General features: G+C 43.9%; 1 protein-coding gene across 2 annotated transcripts in view; it reads left to right on the plus strand.

The window, feature by feature from the left end:
• The window catches only part of RAB6A (RAB6A, member RAS oncogene family), a 65,785-nt gene extending 48,692 nt beyond the window's left edge, over positions 1 to 17,093 (plus strand). For both annotated transcript variants that reach the window (XM_032991170.2, XM_032991169.2), the window contains exons 5-8: positions 371 to 482; positions 1,581 to 1,674; positions 11,216 to 11,282; positions 13,960 to 17,093. In XM_032991170.2, the coding sequence (XP_032847061.1) occupies positions 371 to 482; positions 1,581 to 1,674; positions 11,216 to 11,282; positions 13,960 to 14,024 (338 nt within the window). In that variant the 3' untranslated portion in view covers positions 14,025 to 17,093. The remainder of the gene's footprint in view (positions 1 to 370; positions 483 to 1,580; positions 1,675 to 11,215; positions 11,283 to 13,959) is intronic.
• The last annotated feature ends 1,668 nt before the right edge of the window (positions 17,094 to 18,761 follow it).

Below are 18,761 nucleotides of genomic sequence, written 5' to 3' on the forward strand. Positions count from 1 at the left end.
ATACAATTTCACATTAATCCCCATTCTCTATATAGAATATTTTATGTGGAACTAAAAAAAAGGAAACTGGTCTAAAACACAGTGATGAGACTTCTCATTTTAGATGCTGTCAAAACCAAATTAGACATCAACTCAGTTCACTCTCTGGCTTTGAATTCACCTGTAATAAGGTACTTGCCCATTTGAAATTAATGCCAAAGTTGTCATATACTCCAGCGTGGGAGACTTAGGGTTTCATTTGCTGATTCTTCATCACCTGATTATGCCAATTCCAGTGAATAAAAAACTTTATTTGAGATTTACAGATGTATTTGCCAGTGATCTGTGAAGAATACCTGCAGTGATAATCCTCTCCACTGTTCTCTGTTAGATGTAAACTCGTTCCAGCAAACAACAAAGTGGATTGATGATGTCAGAACGGAAAGGGGCAGTGATGTCATCATTATGCTGGTGGGAAATAAAACAGATCTAGCAGATAAAAGGTATGGAGGAATAACTTATCTTTCAAATGTTTTTCTTAACCTGCTGCTATCTTCTCCTAGACAACTATTTTATTTTTATTACTTGTATTTTTAATTTTTTTTTTTTTCAAAATGCTCAAGCTTGTTTTAACTATGCTGGAGATGGCTGTGACTAGGGAAATATCAATTTTAAAGCTACAACCTGCATCAATGAATGAATGAACTAAAATAGTTACAAATACTCATACATAAGAAATTTGCTCAGATATAAATGCTAGGTGCAAGTAATCCTCCCGTTTAAAACTCTTCAGGGGCTTTCATAAGTTGGCAAACTTAAATACTTCTAATAAAAGCTGTGCATCTTCAGCTTTTGCTGCATTTGCTGCTTATTCTGGGTTTATGGTATTAACACAAATGAGTAAAGAGTCACAAAACAAACCCAAAAGGTACGAGATAATAGTATTCTGGATTTGATTGAAATCCCCGTTACCTCAGAATAACTTCTCCTCCTGTGAGCCTTACTTCAGGTTTATAACCTTCTGTTAAGAAATGTTTGCACACACATACATATGCCTCTCAGGTAACTCATTTATTTTTGATTGGCAGCTCTTGAACCAAGATTTCTCCCCAGTTTTAGCTGTGGCAGACTGCTTAATGAGTGGGACACCAAGCCAGTGGCAAATGGGAAAAAATTAATTTGATAAGAGATGATTACATGTGCTCCTTTGTTAAAACGGTTTTGTAGGCTGCAAGTTGATGATAATTATTGGATATTAAGGTCTATTGGTTGCTTATTGTTCGGACATAAAAGCATAGCTTCCTGGACAAGGATTTGAGGGAATCTAGTCGGCCCACTTAGCTGTTTCAGTGGAAGGCAGACTTCTGCTTTGGGAGCCAGGTGTGCCACAGAAGTCCATCTAATACAGTGAAATGGTGACACTGTCTACAACTGTATACGGGGGGGAAAAAACATTAAATTCTTTCAGAACTGTAACGAAGCAGTTACTTCCTTGGGTTGAAGACTAAAATCTTAATTTTTGAGTTGTGTGTTTGGTTTGGTGGTTTTTTTTTTTTGTTTTTTTTTTTTTTTTCTCCCTAATTCTGTGTTATCTTCCCCAGACAAGTGTCCATTGAGGAAGGAGAAAGAAAAGCCAAAGAGCTGAATGTAATGTTCATTGAAACTAGTGCAAAAGCAGGATACAATGTAAAACAGGTGAGTAAGGTGTTGACCACAACCCGCCCTGAGACCACTTCTGTTAATGCCCTGTTGTGGAAACAGGACTTCCTTAGACATTGGGAAGCCCTTGCAAAGGGTGTCAGAGGGATGTTTGTAGTCCATACGCAGCAAGTGCCATCTTGGAGTTGAATTGTTGGCTGAGGTTCAGAAGGATCCCTGACCTTCTGAAAGATTTGGAACATCTTTCCCCTCAGAAAAGAGGAATTATTGAAGAAGCTTTATGGGTACAGGATCATATCTTTCTGGATTCCTCATAATTCAGATTTGGTGTTTGGGTTGAAGGGATTAAGACATGAGGCAAAAAATTGGGAAACACAGGTCTGAGGACTGTTTGTGATAGCGATTCAGTGAAAGACAGTGGACAAAAACCGGTCAGGGAGGAATGTGATGGCTTAAAATGCTTCTACTGTACAGTGAGACAGTATAAACTGATGTTCCCACTCTGTTGGAAGGCACTGGAAGTGTGAGCAAATGTTCTTGGACAGATGAAGCTATTTATTTCTGGTAGATGATGAGTTGCTTTTGAATTGGGGAAAGTAGTGAAATGTCTTTAGAGCTGATGCAACTGCAACAAAATTAGGTTTTATGTTGTGAGATGAGCTGCAGCTCTTTAAATTCTGACCTGATAGATGAAGTTTTAGCACTTGTGTTAATGAAGATAAACCACTTGGCAAAGAGTGAACTGGTGAAAGTAGTAAACACCACAGAACTGATCTGCTGTTTACATGAAAGAAATTTTGTTTGAGCTTATTAGTTATGTAAGCAAATATGCTTACTAGCAGATCATGAATAGCGAGCTAGAGCTGTACATCCCTACTGACTCAGTGCATAATGCAATACTGCTTTTTCATTGATCTAGCAATTTCTCAGTTGGAGTCGTGACCGCTAAAGCATTTGGCAGCTCGTCCCATGGTAGGAGGAAATGCAGTAGTGCAAGATGTAGAAGACATTCATTCTTGGATCTCTCCACAGGGCGAACACATGCACACGCTTAAGTGTGTGTATATAATCACATTTATTTTAAATAAGTAGTCACACAAATAGTTTGTATGCAGAATTGTGTTGCTAAAACAGGGCTATAAATTACTTTGTATGTTATAAAAAGGACTGAAGGGTCTGTTATTAAAATGTCCCTTGACCTTGTGTATCAGTAGCAAAATTATTCCCTCTATAATGGAATAATTAGACATGTTAACTTAGCACTGCGTTCTAGTGTATTAGCAAACATGGAAGTGTTTGGTTCCAGGGTCCACCAATTATCCTGCTGCAACACAGAGGCTGGCTTGTAATTAAGGCTTGGAATCTGTGCTGGAATCTTTAATGTGTACTTAGACGAGGGGGTGTGCCCTTGAGAGCAGTTGCCTCGCTGAGAGGAATGATGATGGTGAGATGATGATGAAGCTCTATACTTCCACTTTCCTGGAGGGAGTTGCTGTGCAGCTGACGCTTCCAGAAGTCCGTGTCCAAGCCTGTAAGGCAGCTTGTGGCTTTCAGGGCCAGTTGGAACCCTGGTGATTTGAGATGTAAGTAGGACAATCTTGCATGCTATGCCTCTAGTCTGTTTTGGCATATGATACTGCAGTTTAATAAAACACGTGCTTTCTGAAGCCACCACAGCCTTCGTTAAGGATGGTAGCTCCATTTAATACATTATGAAGGAACAAACTTCACCTTTTTGTATTTTATGCTGAAGCCATTCAGGGATTGTACTAATGAGCTTGTCAGAGCATAAAGCCATTTCTGTAGCTGTAGCCTCACTTGTACACTCTCTAGAGAAAATTCTTAGTTGTATAAAGGAGGTCTAGACAAATTATGCCTCTGATTTTAATTGCCAGGTTACATGCTGTAAGACTACTTCTGTGAGAAAATAGGTTTGGTAATTCAGCTCCAGCAAAAAAAAAGTGTGGGGGTGGGAACCTGGGAGCTAGTTCCCTCTGTATTAAATGGAAGATTTGGTCTTCTGAGAAGTAATTCTTGTCCTTCTCTTAACATAAGTAAACAGTAATATCTAAAAAACTTGGGGCTGTTACACAGCACTGCATCGTGATCTAAGTGGGTACTTCACATAGGGTGAAGTCTTGTCAGAACAGGACAAGAGGACAGATTTTAAGGGCGTTCGTTCTGTGTGTGAAGTATCAAAAAAACAAAGTGGTTATCCAAGAACTAAAAATGGATTTTTCTACTGAATTTTGATCCTTATGTTGCAGGCATGGACTGGGATTTTCAGGAACTTCAGAGCTATTCTATATATTTGAAAGCTGCATTTTTTATTAGTTTAATAAGTAGTTGTTGAAACAATTCTCAAAGGATAAGACTTTTAATACCACTAGTTATCTAGTTCTTTGTTTCTTTGCAGCTTCTCTACTGAATGGTAGGAATTTATTTTACTAAGTTGTTAGTAAAATCTTCCCCGATGAAACGGGAAAGCATATGGGTACAACTGCAGAACAGATACTCTTCCATAACCTGTATAAAATCTTTCTTTAATAAGCTGAATGCAAAAAAAAATGACCTTCCCATAACGGATAACTTCTATCCATAGTATATTCTGATTCTGCAGAACAATTACTGTCCAAGTTAATTTTCATACAGGATTTTTAGTTCAAGTGTCAAATTATTTTAGATACAAAGTCTGTATTTTGACTACATATGATAAAACATGTTTAGGTAAAAATTAAGATCATCTGGTGCCAGATATTAAATATTAATGTAAAGGTGAATCTTAGACTTGTGGCGAGTCACTGGTTTGTCCATGAGGGTATAGGCTCAGATTTAGCAATTACCATGTAGCTTTGATACCGTATGTGACTGAAATGTGTAGGTGAAGGAATATGAACTGTTTTGGTTGGTTGGTTGTTTTCTTCCATGCAAAACTCTTTCCTGCTACTGTTAAAGCTTCTCAGGTTGTCAGTGCTTCACTTGGCAGTCTGTCTGGGCAGTCCAGAAAAGCTGACAAAATGCTGTTGTTTCCCTGCTGTCCTCTTCCCAACATAAAATCTGTCGTGCCCTGGGTTAGCAGTAGGGAATGGCACACGTTAATGCAGAAAGAGTCTTGCGATTAAGTTGAACCCTCAGTTCTCTCTCCATCGTTGGCTTCTTTGCATTTCCATCCCCTTCTCGTTAAGGTTTTGGTTTCTGTGCAGTGTCGGATGCAGACATCTCGACGTTACCAATTCCAGAGTGAGCTCTGGTTTTACTAATGCCTCACGTATCGCCCACCATAGCTTCTTTGCTTTCTTTCCATCCTCTCTTTCAGATCAGACATGTGAATTCCAGTGTTTCTTTTGTGCAGACAAGTCCTGGAGACATGACTCGCAACCCACCTGCCCTCAGTGCCCTGGATCTGGCTGGCAGGGTTAGCAGGCGCAGAGACGGCTGTTCAGGCAGCTCAGGGATGTTATATACTAACCTCATCCCAGGCTTGGTCAGATGTTGAAGGATAATGTTATCTCACAGGTGGTGGCTCTTAGTGCTGTTTGTGTCATCCCAAGCACTAGGGATCTCCAAGGGATGCTGTCCACAAGGTTTCAGAAGCAGCGTTTGCCCCATTAAGGATAAGGAAGCAGTTTAATTTCTTGTCCCACTTGGAGAGGGTAATGGTTAAAGCTTTTTCACCTCCTTGGCCGTGTCACTTATTTGCCAGCCATCAGTGGGAAGCCGGGGTAGTTTTGACCTTGTGTGCTGCTTTTAGCTTCTTGTTCATCTTTTTCTGCTGGAAGGCAGCGCTGATAAGAGGGAAGGACACTGTCTTCAGCACTGTGCTCACTGTAGCTATCCTGCAAATCCAGAGTGCCTGGCTTTATACTGCAACTCCAGAAGGCGAGTTGCACCACACTTCAAACAGCCTGTGTTTCAATGCCAGGATCTTCTACCAACAAAAAGATAGAGGGGAACATACTACTGACAGGCTTTTTTTGCCATTCCCCTGTGACATGAAAGGAGACAGCTCAGAAGACGGCACCTCAGCTAACACAGTGCTGGGGACTGCAGTGGAAATGAGTAACCTGTGGCTTGGTTTAGAGGCTCAGAGGTGGATCTCCATGTAGCTGCTGCAGAGGAGTACAGAGGATTTGCAGCCTCTGTACGTGCTGGCTGAAACCTGGACACAGCTTTCATTTCATGATTTCTCTGGCATTTCTTTTCCCTGAAGGCTGATCTGATAAGCTGCTGGAGCAAGCCTCATCTCTTGTAGTTGCACACTGTCAAACTAGATTGTAATGTACAACTGCTGTGCACTGTTGGATCTGTTAAGGTAGAGCTGTCTCCAGTTGCCAGGGTCCTATACACTCGCTGTTCCTTATGGCTTTGGAGAAGAAGGTGTTGAAGGAAGAGTGAGTGGATGATATTACAGGGTAAAAATGGTGACAGTATTGTTCTGGGGTTAAACTGATGCAATAGAGGGGAAAAAATTGGCTTTTGGATCCTGAAAGTTTCAGCAAAGACTGATTGCCAGGGGAGCCTTAAGACTGAAGAGAGAAGTAGATAACTTGCTTTGGTTAATGCAGAGAATCGTAGTCCCTAATTCATTTTATTTGTCAGCCCTGAATAAGCTTTAAAAGACTTTGAGATTCATGCTCTATCTCGGCAGTCTGTATTTCAGGGAATCTTATTGTTAGTCTGTGGATCTTATGCCCAGAATATGTCAGGGTTCATTTCGCTGTCTTGTAGAAAGAGAGGGGAGGGAGAACCCTGAAGACCTCTTTACAGCAGTACCTGGCACGCTTTACATTTACTCTCAAAGAGCCATGGGCTGAATATGGTATTTGGCAGAAAAACTTTCTCACGGCAGTAGTTAAAGGACTGTGGCCCTTCAAGTAACCCTGTTTTCACAGAGCTGGCTGCATCTAGCAGCTTGGCTCTTTCCCCTGTCTTTTGATTTTTGTCTGTCTGATGGGCAAGAATTATTCTTTGAGTCGCACTGCTCTCCTCGGAGAATGAAAATTAGGGAAACATTTTTGTTTGCTTTGCATCAGGGAACAGGTTTCTTGCCTGGCTTTTCCATCTGGACAGTGATCCTCCTGTCCTTTCCATATTGCTGCAAGAGTGTTACAGTGAAAACTGTTTTATGCCTACAGTCATTTGTGACACTGATCTGTTGGGGATTTATTGGCTAGAGTAGTTGGAAAGGCACAGTTTGGCAAATTAGTTGAAACTAATGGTGAGAGACCAAGGTTTGGGGGGAGGTTGCAGGGTTGAATGCTGAAAGAGACTTTGTGTGGCTCTTAGTCTTTTAGGTGGCTGCATTTAACTCCTGCCTTAGAAAAAAAGTCCTGAATGCTCACCGATACATATGTTTTTATACACACACACACACACACACATGCACAAATATTTAGACATACATGTGTGTGTATATATGCACTATATTCTATATGCATATATACGTGCAACTGCCTGCATCATTCTTCAGTGAGTTAAGACTGCTGGCTTGGATGCTGAAGGCACTGTGAAGCAGTAAGGTCCCTGTGTAGAAGGCTGCTTTCTAACCATCGTGATGTTTCCCTAATTGGATTTGTTCACATATGCTGTGGCTGATAAGCAGAAGGTTAATAAGAAAGAAAGTTGATTTTCTTAGTTGCCAAATTCCTTTTTTTAGTCACATAATTTAGGGGAGAAATACCACTAAAGGCATAATTTCATTCCTGGTCTTAAGGTAAAGAAAGGATTACTGTATTTTAAGCACTTAGCCTTTCTGTCAGGAGCTTGGTTAAAATGCAGTAATTCCAGTTGGTTCCCATTAGCTGAATTTTTTTTGAGACTCCCCACCCCTCCCTTCTATAAAATGCATCCCTCACTTTCTACGTATTTTAAAAGGGGGAAATAAATAGCAATGCCATTGTTTAAAACAAATTTTTTGTTGGTAATGCTGTTTCCACCTAGGATCTTAAAGTGCATGACATCAGCAAAGAGCTGTATGAGATGATGCATTTTCTTCTTCCTATCAGAGCAAAGATGTTCAGCAAGCAACCTAATTTAGGCACAGTCTGGTAGGATTATGCCAAACTCGGTTGCATATCCATCCTTAAAACTGATGGGAGGGATTTTTTCTCTCCCAAAACTTCTGTGTCAAGAACTAGGTCAAAATTACTCTTAAGACTGCAGTATGTGAGCAAAAAAAGGCAGTGTGCTGGAGGGGTCCGTCAGCTAATTTGCTCCATTCTCTACCTCTGATGTATCACTTGCGTATCAGGAGGGAAGTGTGTGTTGGAGGGGCGAGAGGTTTAACAGATCTTCCCCTGCAGAGCTGATAGGGATAGATGTAGCTATGAAGTGATGTGCCAGAGAGGAGCAGAGTTTACCATATCATCTCTTTATGCATTGACAACATACCAGTACACTTCTGCAACCATAGCTGTGGATGGTATTTGAATATTTTGCTATGCAGCCTGGTGGCTATCCAGTAATCCTTTTTTTTTTTTTTTTTTTTTTTTTTAATCCAGAAGTCACAGAGCTCTTAGTTCATAAAATTGAAGTTGAGAACCATTAATCAACTTGTGAAAGTGCACCGAATATTGAACGTTTTGAGAGTAGAAGTAATTTTAGGGACAAAGCCCAGTAAAGGAGGAGAGTCACAACCTTCTGTACACAAATGTGATTGAGTCAGGAAGTTTACTGAAGACTGTTAAAGGCAAAGAAAACATTGAGACTGCAAAGCACTTGCGGATTCAAATATAGTATTAAAGCTTTTAAGTCTTCCAGAAGAAGATTAGATTGAATCTCAGTTACTTCCTTGATCATCTCCAAGATGCAAAAAAACCCTATGAATAGTCTATTTCTATATGAAGTAAGAGAAAAGCCTTTAGAAAAGTAATAAAGCTGAGATGGTTGGCAGTGCTGTCCTCTTATCTGATTGGAATGGCAAGGAAAAATAATGCTGACCATGACAACATGATGAGAGATGGCTCTGCAAGTCTGCAGCTTCTTTCTTCTCCCCCATTTAATTCTTACAAGCCAAAGTGCTCTTGTCTGACTGGTTTTAAAATGCTTGGAAAGTCAGTCGAGTTGCTTTTTCAGGCAGAATTGAGTGAAAAGTGGTGGTGAGATGAGACAAGCAGATACAGTGTCCTGGGTTTGAGCAAGTGGAGAGTGGTGAGAAGTAGTGAGCTCAGTTGATAGGGCATTTTTTTGTACAAGGGTTACAATTAGATGAATGTTTAGCTTCTCTCTGTGTCAAAATTATCTTAGTTCTGACCAGGAAGTCTCTCTTGCCTTTATACATTTGGGTGGTCATGCATTCCAGCTGTCTGCTCAGCATCAGTGGCTAGTGCTGTTTAGCATCTGGAATTTTGACATGATCTTTGTTTCTTTATTGTTGGCATAAGAGAATTTACCTGAACTTTTCAGTGAGGCTGGGAGGCTCAGGATAATGGCAGAGGTTAATAGAAACTTAAAGGAGGATACTAAGTTTTTTTGCTTTGAAATTTTTGGCTAAAATCGGTGAGATATATCAAGAACTGACTTTCCAGACCCATATCCTTGTCTCAGTCCAGATTTCAGTGTATGCCCACAAAGTGGTGTTGCTGTTGGTGAAAAAGGGGTGAGGATGCTGGTTTCTGGAGTTACAAGGGAGATGGGGGGAACGGTGAAGGAAAGCAGCTTTGCCTTTTTCTGCCTGTCCGTTCTGTCCTCTCCTCACGTAGCAGTCTCTTTAGTCAGGAACGAACAGGGGTGGCAGCAAAAGGTCAGACATCAAGGAGCACAGTGTGTTTGTGCTCCTGCCCTGCAAAGGTCACAGCCACACCTGACAAACCTGGGGTCTTGTTACCGAGGAGCTTGGAGGGTACTTGTCAAGCCGACCAAGTTGTGGTCATGTCTTCCCAGCATCATTTGGACACTTAGGGCTGAATCTGCAAAAGCTGTTCAGGTACCTACATTCATAATATAAACTGACTGTGCCTTGGCTCAATTTTCTGTGGAAAGTGGGTCACTGGGAATAAGTGGTTTAGCTTTGTGTCGTTTGAGGAGAGGACTTGAAATAATGTGGAATAATGTCAATTTAACACATTAAGGCTGACGTCAGACTTGCACCAGGCATTTTGGGATTCCTGGGCCGCTATCAGGCATGCGGTGGGGGTGATTTTAACACATCCAACTGCTGGATGGAGATGTTGAGCTCCTGGAAACATCTAGTGTCCTAGATGCTTGATAACATGTAGGCAAGAAATATATAGTAGCAACAATGTCTGTAATGGTGTGAAAATATTAATGCAGTATATGTCAGATGTTTATATCTGGGTGTGTGCTGAACACATCAGCATGGGATCAAAACTCTACTAAGGCTGTTCTTCAGAGGTAAGAAACAACTAGGTGTAGTTATTCGATAGCCCTGATGAATAGTAAAGGTGCTATCTGTCCTCCCACCCATCTGATCTGTCCTGTCCTCCTGCGCACACACTTGCCGAGGCACATGAGGAAGAGAATGTTACTGTTGAAACGTGTGTGGTTCCTACCAAGTGAACACGGCAGCTTCTCAAAGAAATTGTACTCAGCTGAAGGACAGCCCTTAACTGTGCTGTTCCTGTGCAGGAGGAGACAAACTATTGCGGGCTCAGGAAATGCAAGTGAATTCTCATCTATTAATAATAGTGGGCAAATCTGTAAGCTCCTCGCCCAGGGGGTTGGGGAAAACCCATGTGGTGGGAACCACAAGTCTGAACCTCAGGGGCAAAGGTAGGAAATGCAGGAGAGGGAATCAGTCCCGTTCAGTCTTACCTCTCAGCCTACCTCGCAGCCTCCTTCCAGTGGAATAAAACCGTGAAGAGAGTTTGGAGCTAAGACCTTGCTGGGAAACTGGAGGCGGAGTCCAAGTGAGAGATAGAACAACTGCTTTGGGGGTTGCAAGTGCACTTGGCATGTGTTTCTGTTCTGTGTTTTATACCTGAGTGTGGACATACGATAACGGCGGAGTTGGGTACCAAAAGTTGAGAGCGCTCAGAAAAGGATTGGGCAAATTCCTGAGAGAAAGATCCATTGTCTGGTTCCTAGAGAGCTTGAGCCACAGATACGTGAAGCCTGGAAGATGATGCTTAGGGGATGTCATTACATACATCCCCTTTTCTGACACTTCTCTATAATACGTGCCAGCTTGGCCAATAAGGGTGACAGACTCCTGGATGATGTGTTTGATTTTATCAGCGTGTCCATGCTCCTGGGTAACTAATACTCTGTGGAGGTGTGAAGGTCAAGTTCCCACCTGACGTGGGGAAGTTTTTGGAGTCTGTGGATATCTGTGGCAGATGTGAAGTAGAAATGCTGGATTCTAACCAGAGCATATTTGCAGAGAAAGGTGATAGAAGGTTTACTGCTTGTAGCCGGTAACATTTGATCTTCAATAAGAACAAAAATGTGGCTTTCCATTTCCTAAGAATAAAGGTTATATTTGGTGTCAGGCTTTTTGGTGTAAGTAGTGTAAATAGTACCGAAGGATGTATTGAATCATTGTTTGAACTGTATCAACTGGGGTGTGCTCTTTAAAGTACAATTGTTTTGATCTGTTTCCTGTGTGTGTTTTTTGCAGCTTTTCCGACGCGTGGCAGCTGCCTTGCCTGGAATGGAAAGCACACAAGACAAAAGTAGAGAAGACAGTATCCTTTATGCGTCTGTGCTGCGATGCGGTGGTGGCAAAGCGCTGCCAGGCCCTGAATAACAAGGATGAAGGAGGAGGGAGCAATGTCTCTCCTGCAGTGTGGACGTCCCAGAAAGAGGCCTGAGTTGGGGGAATTAGGAGCAAGTAGCCTTCGAGCTCTGAGTACTGAGAAGAAAGGCTCAGTGGGAGAGAAGGCTGGGACTTAGGGGTGTTAAGGGTGGAGGCCTCTCCTGTGAAGCAGGGGAAGCAGGGATGCTTAGAGCTATGAGGTGGTATAAAAGTGAGGACAACTGAATGAAAGCTGAAGGGAGGACGACGGGAAGGTGCAGACAGATCCAGAGAGATTCTTTGCCTGGGGTTTGGGCAGGTTGGATGTGAGGAGGGAGAGGAGACTGTGAAGTGGGAGAAAGTAGCTGCAATGAGGTCTGAAAAAAAACATCTGTGGCTCTTGCAGAGCAGATGCTCAGATCTGACTTGCATAATCCTAGAATAAGCTAGCTTGGGAGGGACTTCTGTTGGTTCCTTTTCCAACTCTCCTGTTCAAAGCAGGGCTAATTTCAAAATCAGGCCATTTTCTCAGGGTCATGTTCAGGGAAACTTCAGACATCCCTGAGGGTGGAGATCCCATAAGCTCCCAGGGTAGCTGGTTGCAGTGCTTGAGCCCAGAGAGCTCTGGGCAGATACCTGTGCTGTGAGGGAGGAGACTCAACTGCAGGGATCAGCCTTGGGAAAGGGAGATGGCATGAGGGATGGAAAAGGGATAAAGCTTTGTGTATGACAACCAGTATGGCTAAATCTGAATCGCTTACCTGGCCAGCTGGGTGTGTCTGGGAAGGTCACTTAAACCCATGTAGGTGCTTTTGTGAAAAAACTGGAGGAGTAGTTGTGGTTCAGCATAGCTCTGAAGGGGAAAGAAGTTCTGTGATAACAATCTCACCAGACTACCCGTTTCTGCTTGGATTAGAGAGGAAAGATAATGCGGAAGGTGGAGAGAGGACTGCCTGCCTCTGCATGCAGCTCCTCCTGCAGCAAGAGCACTGGACTGGAGGTGAAGGGATGAAGGGTGGGAGAAATCACGGTGGGTACTTCCAGGCGGGAGCAAAGAGGTGTTGTACTGCATCTTGATTGAAAGAGTTGATGAGATGGTAGAAGTGGGTGAGCTTTTTCAAGTTGAGGAACTTTTTCAGGGTGGTTGGCTTTATTTGCAGCAGGGATCACGTAGCTGGCAGCTGATAAATGGAGAAGAACTGGTGTTTTGGAGGAAAGATGCGACAGGAACTGTAGGAGGGGGACAAGCTTGGTGCTGAAACCATCTCCTGTAGAGCATCTTAGCTCTACAGGAGGGGAAAGGAGGATTTGGGAAGCTGTGGATTGCAACTGCAAAGGCGCGAGCTTCGTGCAGTGTGGACTTGATGGATCAAACCAATTTTGTTATGCAGGTCACCAAAAGGTTAATAAGCAACCATCTTTATTAATGAGGATGGTGGGAGAACACACAGGCACTGGCTGGTGGGCATGCAGGTTCCCTATCAGGGAGTTTGATCACTGGTCTCTAAATGGGAGGGCAATAAGGACGCTTTGAATTTGACATCCTGCAGACTGCAGATAGCAGAAATTGGGTATGACTGGCTCTCAGACAGCTGCGCTGGGATTAATGGTGGGAGATTTTTCATAGGCTTTTTTGCAGAACACTGAGGGTTGAAGGATCTTGAACTGCTTGTGCTCGGTGATGAAGCCGGCAAGGCTCATCTGAGGATCTCTGACTTATATATATATATATATCAAGGTCCAGGGCAGCAGGCTCTCCAGTGACCTTACGTTCTTGTTGGAGATGAGCTGTCCTTGCAAGGAGTGAGTTCAGGGAGACGGCGTGGGTTTTGTTGGCTGGGAGCGGGGTGAGCAGAACAGTTTAAAGGAAGGATGGATGGGAGAGTTCAGGGTGACGCATACGGAGCGTCGCGGCTGGGGGTGGTGTAAGTCCTCGGGGGTTAGTGATGGGCAGGGCGTGAGAAGGAACGGCCTCGCTGGGATATGCTGCTGGGGGATTCGGTGCGCGGAGCACACGCTGCCGGCTGCATTCAAACCCAAACAGGCTCTTCTGCCTGCCCCAAAGCCGCGTGCGGACGGGGGTGAGCCTCCGGTTGGCTGTGAAGTGTAGAGGAGTGGGAGTTTGAGGAGGGAGCGACTGTCCTTCCGTAGGTTCCTCCATGCGTCTGCCACCTCCAGGACTTTGTTCTTTGAGCCTCACCTGGCTGCCCAGCAGCTGGAGGTGCTGGAAGACCGAATCTAGTGTTGATTTGAAACTGGGGGTTTCCAAGCTGTTACTGGTTCCCTCTGGAAACCATGGTTAGACCCTTCAGCGTACACATCTTTAATTCCTCTAGGAATTTTGGAACAAGAAGAGATCTCTGGGGAGGAGCGGTCTCTGGTTAGAGACAGATATTTTGGGTCTGACATGGGCATGTTCTTTAGTAGGTAGCAGAAGCAATGCCAGGGCAAGAGGGGCTGCTGAGAAACCTGTATCTCGACTTTGGTTTGAAGGTGGTCTTTTTAACGGCTTTTGAAAATATTTTTCCAGTGTTTCAGTGGGAAATACTGAACCGAAAATCCTGCCCCACCCGTGCTGGTAGGGAAAAGGAGTTGGAGATCTGTTTGCCTTAACTGATTCCTTCCAGTGATTGACATAAAACTGGAAAAGCCTCAAGAGCAGCCTGTCAGTGAAGGAGGCTGTTCCTGCTAATACCGTGTGGCTTCTACCTTTCTCCAGAACATCACTGCTTTCCCTCCCTTTACTCTTCATTGACTGCAGTGTGAATATTGGCTTGAACCTTCCCCTTTCAGTAATAACGTATTGCAGTTCATCATCGCTGGCTGTCTCGTGGAGATGATCTATTAGCTTCACAAGCACACACACACACACAAAGAAAATGTCAGTGTCTTCATTATTTATAAGAAAAAAAAAAAAAAGCCAAAATATTCCAGCATATTCTAGTTATAACTTTAAAAAAAAATAGGTACAATTTCTTAATATTTGTTCCTTTTTTAATATGTTATGATATTGCACTTTGAAATGATGGAAACTGAGTAAGTTTTGAATTGGACTTAGACGAGATGTATGTGCAGAAGAATGCTTGCAAATCTTACCCATTTGATTTCTCTGACAAACTGGAAATGACTAGACAGCAGTCAGAAATGCAAGCGGAGGTGGCATATGCCGAGGGTTAAATGCTTATCCTTACAATAATAAAAAAAATATTAAAACCAAGCTCTTAATCTTTTGAGCAGAGATAGTCTGACTGGTTTTCAAACCCCCAAACGCTTTTGGAAACCAACCTTGGCGGGGGTTTCGACACCACGAAAGGCTACTGGAATTTTTTAGTTCTTGCAGAGGCAACGTGAACACATTTCCAAGAAAGCATACTGAGAAATGCGAAGTGTCTTTCTGAACGGGATGAATGGCTTCTGGAGGATTTGGAGGGGGAAGGAAAGGGTGGATGTGCATTAGCAAAACACTTGCAGGAAACAGGGAAATATGTTTTGAGTGCAAGATGAGTTTTAAGAGCTTCTTTTTTTTTTTTTTGTTTTTTTTCCTTTTATGTAGAACACCTATGAAGTAAATTATTACTGCCTGAGAGATGGGAGTGTAACGTGTCAGCTGTTTGGAGGAGAAAGCGGTTTGCTTCTTTTTTTAGGGGAAATTAGGTGAATGCAGGACTGGCACTAAAACCTGCTGAAGCAGATTGAAACCTTTTAAATTTAAAACCAGAAAGAGGAAAGAGCCGGTGGATTTTCCCAGTGGAAATGCCGTGCTCACGGGCCAGGTCACAGCTGGGAGAGGGGGCGGCAGAAGGGGGAATCGTACCCACTTTTCCATAGCGTGGTCGTAGGTCGACTGGGGAAGGGGGTGTTTACTTTGATCACACAGAAATCTAGTTGAGAGATCTTAGATGGAAAGGAAGGGAGTTTAATAGGACGGAAACCAACTTATGATTATGCAGATTTATGCCTTTATTTTTTAGCATTTTTTTTATGTTCAGTCTTCCAAGTTTAGTTTTGGTTCACTAGAGCTGTATAGTTTGGTTAAATAACTAGTAATATAGTTTTCTATTTAACTAGGCTTACAATTAACCATTTTTCTTTGATATTTATTTCTCCGCTTAATTTTTTACTATTTTCAGTAATTATTTCTCGTTTTGTTTTGCTGAGGAAATCTGTTTAGAGCTTTGCTGATGTTGCGAGATGTAGCTACCCGAGAAACACGGAGTCGAACACACTAGAAGTGCACCCTTTTAATCTTTACTAGTCATTGTGAAGTTGCTGTGTAAGTTAATAAACACAATTGTAAATACATTGTTTGCTGGGCGAATATGGCTGAGTTACAGTGCAGGAAGGAATTCTTGAGTCTGTGTTGCGATTGCTGCTTAAATGAACAATTGCAAGCAAATATTCAGGCTCCTCCTTTGTTCTCTTCTGCCCCTCTACCATCTAAAATAACCAACCGGGGAAGAGAAAGGGAATCGTCCTCACCACCACTCTCACCAGGAAACAGGCATAAAAGATTTGGAATTCTTCATTCCTGAAATGAATGCTAGACTCGTGCCCTGCCCTGGGTTTATAGCAACTCTGCACAACAATAACTTAAAGGCAGAATGAGATGTAAAGTGCTTTTATAATGCAATATTAAAGGCGAGTTTTTTTGACGTGGCATGTCTTGAAATAAACATCAATGATATGTGACAAAGGATCATTCTTTATTTAAAAGAAACTCTTGGGGGGAAGGAAACCTGGCTGCTTTTCCTGTATTGTACTGTTCTTAACTGTGCAAAAATGGTTCATCTTGCTGCTTTTTTCATTTTGTGTTTGGGTTTTTTTTTTTTTGTTTGTTTGTTTGTTGGTTTGGTTTGATTCCACCCCCCCTTTGGTTCTTCATGCACCATTTGGCTGTTTTCCACAAGCACATACTTTTTTCGCTTCTGCCATAACCAAACCCATAGTTACAAGCTTTAAGCACAGGATTTGCACGGAGCTGGTTTAGCACGAGTGGGTTACGGCAGACGAGCAGCTCGGCTGCTTTTAGTGGAAGCTGCTTGTAGCGAGCAGCCGCATGTCTGGGAGCGGGTTTGTTCAAGGGGTCTGTTAAAACTTGCTCAAAAAGAAAAAAAAAGTCTAGAAAGGAGCGTGCCCACGAGCTCTGTGTTCAGCAAACCCTGGGGGCTACAGGAACGAGGAGGAATTCTCGGTTTGGCTTTTATGCTGAGCTCTGCTCGGGACAGCCAGGGATGTTTAACGTATGTCCTGGCTGTTCGTCAGTGCTTAACGGGACTACAGGATCAATCCTGCCCTGGGAAAACCCCGGTTTTCCAGAGAAAAGACACTTCCAAAATGAGTGCAGGAGCAGCATGATCTTAATTTTTTATTTTTTTTTTTTCCCCCCACCATAATCCCTCGTGCCATCCGTCTATCGGGTTTTAGGTTTTAATTTTATTTTGCTCCATCGACATGGCCAGTAGAACTACGGGAACAGACCTTTTTAATGATGATTTTGTAAACAGTGAAGGTTTCTGCTCTGTTTCTTTTCTCCTCCCCACTCTGGCTTGATTGTTGTACAGTACATTATGCAGCTATTCCATTACTCACTTTTTGTCTTGATACAAGTAGTTGAAGAAATTGTATAAGGGGAAAAAGGTTCCTTTTCTTCATGTTGGAATGTCACTGGTACCTCAGCTCTGTTTGATAATATGAAACAACAACAACAACAAAAAAAAAATCCTTAGCGCTTGAACTAAATAAATACCTGTCTCATTGGAAAGCTCTGGGTCTCTTCTCTACGTCCATCAGAACGCGGGGGCGCAGGGCGTCAGGCTGCTTGCTTGTGCTTTTTGGGTTTGAAGTGCTGCAGGAGCCTTTTTTTAAGGGCAAGAATAAGCTCTTTGCTGTTTTCTCCAGAGGAGAGGTGGCGGAGTCGTGCATGCTTGCCGTCCCTCCGGTTCTATCTGGTGCCTCTGCAGTTGTTTCCTGCGATCGACGAGCGATACGGAGGACGGGTACCAAGCGCACGTCCTGTGCCTTGCTACGATGGGGCCTCTCTGGGCCTTTTTCACTTCAAATCCAGCTGTTTCCTCCGTTCCCTTTTGCAGAGGTGTTTCGGGTGCGTTGTGCGGCCTCCGCGATCCCTGCTTCCGTGAGGGAGGATCCTCCTCGAGCCTCCATCTTGCCGGGGACGGGTCGGTGAGTACCAGTAACAGATGCTCTTCACTGGAGTTATTTTAGGGAAACGAACTGGGGGTTTGGTCTGGTAACGCCAGCAGCTGAACCTCAGGCACTTGGTTAAGCTCTTCTGTATTCAAAGGTGAAATTTGACAAGCGAGAAAGTTGGATGTAGTTTCGTCGCTGTGGAGATGGGCTGGAGTTAGTGAGATGGGAAGGGCTGTGTGGGGACAGGTCACTGGGGGGAGCTTCTGTTCTTGTACCTGACACCTCCGGGCCCTGCCCTGGGTGGGAGCATCTGAAAACACCACATCCCCCTCTCAGAAGTGGGTTTAGGGAAGAAGCTGAACTTAAAAATAAGTGGGTGTTGTCTCCTGCATAGTGCTGAGGTGTAACAGTCTCCCTTCCCCGTTGCTGCTGAATTCCCTTAACGCTGCTGCTTGGGGCTGTTGCCTCAAATACTGGCATCTCAATTCCCCACCAATAAAAGGGAGCTGGGTTAAACTGGAGCACAGTGGCCACGGTCTGGGGACACGCGGCAGCGCCAGCACAGGACGCTGGTCCTGGCCACCCACTTGTGGCCGCAACGGGGCCATGCGCTCTGCTCCCAACCCTGCTGCTTTTTATCAGCTGGAAGGTCAGGTCGGGAGCGTCTGGCTCGGATTAGTCCTGCCTCATGCTGATGTTTGCCAACGGCTGCTTCGTCTGCTCCGCTGGAAGGGTCAGCTCTGATTTTTGCCGGGCTGGAGGAGCGGCAGCCTCCTCCCAGCAGCGTCTGCAGAGCTGCTGCGGCAGCCGGCGCCGTCCTCTCGCTGCACAGCTTTCACTTCCAGCGCCCAAACCCATGGCAAACGACAGCGAGAGGGGCTCTACCTGATGCAGCAGCACCTTTTTTTTTCCATGCTGGGCATGTACCAGCCCCGAAAGAAAGATAAACAGGGGGCTGGCGGGCAGGCTGCTGCTCGCCGCGCTACCTGCGATGAGGCTGCCAATGGGAAAGCGCCTGCAAACACCCAGAACCAGCCTCTCCCCTCCGCGCTGGGCTTTCCAGGCTTGCTGGGCTTGGGTTTTCATCGATTTGTAAAAGGATTGCTTTTTTAATTTTTTTTTTTTTTTTTCTTTTTCCCCATCCCCTTTAACCACCTTTTCCCTCCCCGCCTTGCTCCGAGCGCGCCCCAAAGCCAAACGCCGCTTTTCAGAAAGTATTCGGGATCCTCTTGCACCGGCTGCACGGACCCGCCTGCCCAGAGTGATGTCTAGCTCAGGCGTG

This window comes from Tyto alba, unplaced genomic scaffold (assembly GCF_018691265.1).
Source record: "Tyto alba isolate M040663 unplaced genomic scaffold, T.alba_DEE_v4.0 Super-Scaffold_2, whole genome shotgun sequence".
Taxonomy (NCBI): domain Eukaryota; kingdom Metazoa; phylum Chordata; class Aves; order Strigiformes; family Tytonidae; genus Tyto; species Tyto alba.